At 36.0% G+C, this 7452-nt stretch overlaps 1 protein-coding gene across 4 annotated transcripts in view; it reads left to right on the forward strand.

Annotated features, from left to right (window-relative positions):
- Window positions 1-7249, forward strand: part of MBD5 (methyl-CpG binding domain protein 5) — a 193124-nt gene extending 185875 nt beyond the window's left edge. For 3 of the 4 annotated variants that reach the window (XM_081261073.1, XM_081261074.1, XM_081261075.1), the window contains exons 12-13: window positions 3442-3517; window positions 6587-7249. In XM_081261073.1, the coding sequence (XP_081117199.1) occupies window positions 3442-3517; window positions 6587-6658 (148 nt within the window). In that variant the 3' untranslated portion in view covers window positions 6659-7249. Of the gene's footprint in view, window positions 1-1440; window positions 1528-3441; window positions 3518-6586 lie in introns of all 4 variants that reach the window. The other variant, XM_081261072.1, reaches the window with a different exon arrangement.
- The last annotated feature ends 203 nt before the right edge of the window (window positions 7250-7452 follow it).

The raw sequence follows: 7452 nt of genomic DNA on the forward strand, positions 1-7452 counted from the left end.
AAGTGCTGAAGTGATAAAATAAATCTTATTTTCATACTAAACCAAGAAATGATACTTAGCTTCTTTAATTTCTTAAATCTGCCTGCTTTCTGTATGTATTTGATTTTCAGACTATAGGGTTCTTGATTTTCAGGTCTCACTTAAATTTGTTCTGTTCTACCTGCAGTGAGTCACAGTCAATCTGAACTGTCACTGGAGTAACATGCCATTTCTCAATTCCCTCCTATTTCTTGTATCATTCACAGATCTGTACCTGGCCTTTTTCCCCTCTAATTAGCGAAGATAAGGATAATGTGTGACAATATAGGCAATGAAGTTGAGAAGTGGCAATTATCTCCATTAATAATTAGAAAGGTGATTATATGAACATCTATTACTTAATCAAGTAGGTTTTAGAGTGTCCATTAGTAAAAATGTTTATTATTAAATGTCAGCAGGGAATAGAAAATAGTAGAGGAGACTCCATGGGGAGGCCCTCTAGACTGGAAGACTAAATTTTGACTAATTGTTCATTTCATGAACTCATGGAGTTTTTTCTTCCTCTTTTAAATTAATTCTTCCCTGACCTAACCAGTTAGTGTGAAAATTGGTTTACAGATTTGACATCTGGGAGAGTCTATCTTTACCTCTTGATTCTCATGATGTATTCAAATAATTTCATGCCCCACATCTATGCATTTATTTTTCTCTTCCAAAAGTAGTAATTTCTCCCTCTACTAATTGTTTTAACTTTATTACAGGCAAAACATTATACTAATTTCACTTAAGTTAATGCAAGGTTTTTACAAACGTTTTAAATATTTTGCTGAAGAAAAAGATGTGCTGGGGATTGAACCCAAGGCCTCACTCATGTGGGCAAGCACTGCAGCAAGCCACATACAGGTTTATTTTAGATAATTATAACTTTTTAGATACAGTCAAATTTTTTTCAATAATAAGGGTTATTAATTGTTTTGGTTTTTAACTTTTTTCATATTTTTAAAAATTTGTTCTTTTTAGATATACATGACAGTAGAGTGCATATTGACATTCTATACATACATTGAGTATAACTTATACTAATTAGCATCCCATTCTTGTGGTTGAACATGATGTGGAATTAACAGTGGTCATTTGTCATTACATGAACATAGAAAAATTATGTCCAATTCATTCTACTGTCTTTCCCATTCTAAACCAGAAAGATTTTATAATCAAAAGATACAACAACTAAATATCATTTAAAACTGATTTCCATACTTTCCAAAAACAACAACAAAAAATATTAAGGATACATTTATTTAACACATTACACAAAGCATGATTTTTCTGGGACATTTGGTAGTGCATGATATTCTCAGAACCTTCAACAAACAGCCTCAAAAAGGTCCCAGCCTAACCTCAGCCAAACTCAGATGACCCTGCAGACACCTGAGATTGGGTTCCCTCTTATTCACTCAGGATCATGCTTCACAAACTCCTCAATGGAAAAACAACTCAGACTGACTCTCCAAGGTGGCCAGGACCCCTTAACACAGGAATGGGAATGTGAGTGAGAGACGATGCCTATGTGAGGAAACACTGAGCACTGGTTAGGAGAAATGAGTGCATTCTATCAACTTGAACAGTGCTCATAAATAATGGTAAAGGGAAAATGGGCAAGTATGTATGTATATCATGAAACCTGTGTGCATATAAAAAACATAGTATGATATTAACTCCTGTTCATGGATGTGTCATGTAAGATATGAAAACAGACCAGAAGCTGGGGAGGAACATAGGAAAGAATGTGACTGGAAATTATGGAGAGATGGGAAGTCCAATTTTTTTTCTTTTTAAATAAAACTTAAAGAAAATATGTAGTTTATTGACAGTTAATTCTGGAGAGGGAATGTATTAGGGTCATTATTTTATTCTGTGCTCTTTTCTGTATTGTTTAAATTTCTAAAAATGAATAAGAAAAATATAAAAGCTAAAGGTTATCTAACAAGACCAGCAAGCCAGAGAGGGTTGGTGCTATATTGCTCTTATAATTTTGTTAAAACAAGTACACGCAGTCTTTCCTTTTGGTTAGACTGACTTAAGTACATACATGTCTTCCAAAACATAGGACCAACCATGTTCGTTTTGGACAAATGTTTTTATTTAGCAAACATATGCAGCTTTCATAGTGTGCCTAGAAATGTAACACTCACGGGTAGAAAACTCAAGAGTTCTCTAAGGGGCAGAAATATGAAATGAAATATATAAATTGTCCAGTCATGGTATGAGGGCAGTGGTGAACCAAAAGGCCTCATCTGAAGTTCAAAATGTTTCTGCGCATATTGCACTAGCCAAACTAAATGGGACTGTGAGGAAAATCCTCCCACAACTACAAATTTGCAATCTCCATGTGATGCTGAGATGGGACTTAACTCTTGGAAAACCATATGACTAGTATTACCTCTGCAGCTTTTCTAGTAAATGTCCTATCAAGATAAATGAAATGGGGCTGGGGTTGTGACTCAGAGGTAGAATGCTTGCCTGGTGTGTGTGAGGTTCTATTCTCAGCAGAACATATAAATAAGTAAATTAAATAAAGGTCCATCAACACCTAATTATATATATTCACAATATTTGAGTATTCACAATAATTGAGTAATTATTTATATGCATAAAGGAGGAAAAACAAGTTAGCAGGATGAGCAAAGGGTGAAAAACCACAGAGAGGGATAATGTGGATTCGCCTGATTTTAGTAATCAGCGCAAGAGCTTCATAGGTAGTTTCAGAAATGTCAGATGTGTGTTATTCAGTCCAAATATACATGATAGAATGCTGAGAACAGAGAAAAAGTCAAAGGAGTGATAGGTCTCCTGAAAACCATTATTCTTTATCCGTTCAAATAGTTACATTTTTTTGGCTTTAGGGAAAATATGATGAGGAACAGGCTCAGAGCAAGTTAAAAAGAAATTTCTCACTTGTTAAGAATTTTAGCCTTTACTTGCTCAATTCCAGAAGCTAGGATGCTCCAAAGAGGGCAGAGGGAGCTCCCTAGTGGCCAGAGCCTGTAGTTCAGCCCCTCCGCCCTTCAAGCCACAAATTGGCAGATGGCAGCCAGAGAAAAGGCAGTGCATAGCAGGCTGGATTCAGGGAGTCTGAGTTGCATTGGTGGGTGGGAAAAGAGGCCCCCGGCCCAGTTTTTTCCCAAATCACCAGACTATGGAAGTAGCATGTAGAAGGGGAAAGAATTCATTTCTCTCCACTTCATATGTTCAATTTTCTTAGTAGCTTTCTGGCTTTAGTCATTAGTATTCAGTGATAAGAAACATAAAGTAACATTTTGTCATCTGAATTTTCCCAATGTGAATATAAATTGACTTTCTCTGGTGGCATTGGTACTTTTGTTTTCTACTTAGGGAATTAAATTGAAATTTTTGTTTCTTCAATTTATTAAACTGGTGTGTTGTTTTCATTAATTCCAGAAGTGGGAAGCTAAATAACCATTTAGAAGCTGCTATTCATGAGGCCATGAGTGAACTGGACAAAATATCTGGGACTGTAAGTTAATTTGTTTTTCCATTATACTGTGTTTCTTTGAAAATAAATTGTATTACACTTTTTGGCAAAGTCTCTCAAATATTGTCAAGCAACCCATGCAGCAATTCTAAATTACTAGACTAAGAAAGAAGACTGATATCAGGAAAGATTCAAAGTCATTTAAGAAAAAATAACCTAAAAAATTAACAACATCCTTTTTTCTGAGATAAGTAACTTTTGTTTTTCTATATAACCTTCTTTAAAATGTGAACAACAATATATTGAAGTTTAAACAACAGCTTTCTGCATTGACTTTGTTAATGGCAGTAGCCATTAGTGCTACCTAAATATTCAGTAATGCAAATTTCACTCTGTCCATTGGACAAAAAAGTGAAATTGAAAAGTTGGGTCAAGATCAAGCGTATTTAGACCTTTCATTTTCCACCTACTGTTACCTTAAAAATATTTGGCACAAAATTATATTGTTAAATTATAAACTATAAACTCGGGTTTTAAAGTAGTATCTACTTTTTTTTACAATTTTTATTGAACTGTGCATATAGTAGTGTTGAATGTGAGTTTAATTATTATCATTTCATTCACATTGATTCATATAAATACTCAAAATATAATTTTAATAGTCTCTAAAAAGTGTGACTTATCTACAGCTATATAGCAATGAAAGGTAACTTCTTTTATTTGATGTTTGAATTAGCAAGATTATCTGAATTTCAACAACCTATCTAATGGCTTCTTAATGATAAATGGAAGTTACAGATTGAAAAACAATGTTAGGATTCATATGGGCTTAAGAAATTTTGTGATCCAACTCATCACTTCATAAATAGGGAGATTGAGACACTGAGACATTAAATTTCCCTGTAGAATTATAGGAAAGGTCTAGATCAGGGATTAGAAACTCAAAAGTCTTCTAGGGTCAAGCAAATAATATTAGGCATGAGAACAACAGCAATTGGAATGGACTGAGAAAGGCCAGAAAAGTGCACTGGTTACAGTAGGCTACCTACAGGCTTCCAATCCTGGGAACCCCACCTGGCAAAGGCCATTGTTCATTTGAGTTTGGTCCTGGCGGAGGACACTGTTATTCTACACAGTCATTCAGGGACCCAGATCCTCTCTATATCAAGTATCTGCCATTCCTCAGGACATCAGAGTGATCCCTATATCCTTTGCATCCAGTCCAAGCAGGTGAAAGAATAATGTGTGCAGAGGACTGTCAGCATAGTTCCCATGGGCCTGGCCCAATTATATGCCACCTTAAGGAAGTGGACAAGGCACTGTGGTAGGCAATGTGCCTGCCCAGAAAAAAGATAAAATGGGTTTGGTCGTCATCTCATTACTCTCTGCCTCAGGACATTTTACCTTTGTGGTCAATGGGCATCTCAGAGTGATGAGAACCATGCAGCGTGGGGCACATTCTCCTGGAGTTCCTTCTTCCACACTCCAGCAGATGTTAGCCATGTGGGAATCTATGTTAGTGTGGTAAGATCGCACCATTTTTCATGACAATTTTGAAAAAATCAAATAAAATACCTTTTTAGGCCACATTTAGTTTACAGTCTTGAATAAAGATTTCTGTCTTCAATTATAGACAGCCTTCAGTTAAGGTTTTCCATTATAGTTAATCTTTTTTTTTTTTTTTAGCTGTAGATGGACACAGTACCTTTATTTATCTTTATGTTGTGCTGAGGATTAAACCCAGAACTTCACCCATGCTAGGCAAGCATTCTACTGCTGAGCCTCAATCCCAGCCCTATAGTTATTTTTTAAAATGTATTTAGAGAGGATTAGGAGGAAGAGGCAGTTTGAAGAACTCATAAACATTATTTTAAATTTTTAAATATTATCTTCAGATAGCATTCTGCATTTGACTAGCATTAGCCTCTACTGTTAGCTAAACTCCACCCCTCCCTATGCTGGAGATGGATCCCAGGGTCTTGCCTCACATTCTAGGAAAGCACTCTACCACTGAGTTAAATATCCAGCTCCTAAATATTAATTTTAAAATGTATAATCCAGCCAATTTGTAGTGGACCTCAAGAGCCGATTGTACGCATCTCTTCCCTAACTTAATTTCTGTGACATCACATTGGTAGGTTGCATTTGCCATGGAGGAAATATTTACACCACATAAATTGGCAAGTGCTACAGTGGATTTGTGTTCAAGTTAAGAATTTGCTGTGCCACTGCCTTGGGCCCATCCTGCCTTTCCTGGGTCTTGACCTTGCTGCCTCAGTAGACACATTACAATGTGAGGCACCTGATTACCTCATCACTACCCCTCAACATCATATCTGCTATCTAATGCTCTAGTGCTATTCAATCTCTGCTCAATGAGATGCACAGCCTCCAGTGCTGCTAGTTCCTGCATTTCTCTAAAGATGAGCTCAATTGAATAAATGAAGCAAATTATGTTATATGCATTTTTAATATGTCACAATGAGCCCCACTATTATATATAACTATAATGCACTAATAAAAACATTAACATTCTTAAAAAGAATCAATTGCTCTTCCTAGACTACATAAGCTCAGACGTGCCAACAGATGGTAGTGATAGTCTATTTTCCATCTTGATTCTTCTCAGAAACAAACATCCTTGGGCTGAGCTATGTGTGTGTGTGTGCTTCTAATCTTTGACACTTCTTAGTAGTTGTAAAATAAGTAAAGTGATAAACATGTCAGGTATGTATTTACACACTTTTCCAGGCTGTAGAGAAATTGGTGATCTAGTGCCCTCTGGCAAACAGACTTCATTTTTGAATGTACAGGGGGGATAGCAACTGTGTGCTGACTTCCCCACACACTGGCTTTCTTCAGTTCTTCCTTGTGTTCCACTGTTTACTGGAGACCCCAGAGTGTTGCTCTGTTTATCAGTTTCTAGGATTCTCTAACCTTTAACTGACTGTAGGCACACTAAGGTCTTGGGAAAGATTCTAAACACCTCAGTATATCAGTGATTGAAAGTGAAAATCAGAGTCTGTTCCCTATCCTATTTCTTTGCCAGAAATCATATAGTGATTGTGATTTCAACCACTTTTGTTATTGTTTTCACCTTTTTATTTCCAGGTTCACCAAATCCCACAGGGAGACAGACAAATGAGACCCCCCAAGCCCAAGAGGAGGAAGATCTCCAGATAACAGAGACTACTCCACTAATGCCCAGTGTTTATCAAGGAACATGCACAAATGTATCTGTATATAGGTATTGATATGGCCACAGTTATATCAATATTTAAACTATGGCAGATAGTTACCACCACAGGGTGCTAAAAGAAGCAGTGATACAAAAGTTGTTTGATCAGGAAGGATAATGAATGCTGGAAAAACTAATCACAGTCCCCCTATGATGAAAGTGATCAATGGTCAAGAGATTACTGAGAAACTCTTTTTCTATAATACTAAAATTGTGATTATAAGAAATAGTCCAAATGTTTCTGAAAAATTTTCAATGTTGTATATAGAAAGTACAGAATTTCATGGTGATATCAGAAATGTAAATATTGTACAATATTGTCATGTACAAGCGTACCTAATGCACACTTTATCTTTTATTGTACAAAGAAATAGTGTACAAAATCCTTTTGGTTTCTATGGAGTACACCTACCAGAGACTACCAGTGTAAAGTGATAAATAAAAATACAACCTAAATGCTTTTCTATGATAATGTAAAAGATGCTGTTTTTGTATTTAACAGCAGAGAAAAGGCATGATGATGTAATATCTGAATTATGACATACACTGCACACCACTGAGTGTCCATTTATATTGTCTATTTGGAATGAACCTTGCCTGGAAGCACTGGACTCAACTTTAGGTGTCTAGGAAATTGCAACCTTACAGATTTGTAAAGGGATGAGGGCTCACAGGTCTAAATTAAGAATTCAGAAACTGCAACCATTTGTTGCATATTTTTTTTACCTAAGTTTTAAAA

The sequence above is a fragment of the Spermophilus citellus genome (assembly GCF_964194105.1).
Source record: "Spermophilus citellus genome assembly, chromosome: 11".
NCBI classification, from domain to species: domain Eukaryota; kingdom Metazoa; phylum Chordata; class Mammalia; order Rodentia; family Sciuridae; genus Spermophilus; species Spermophilus citellus.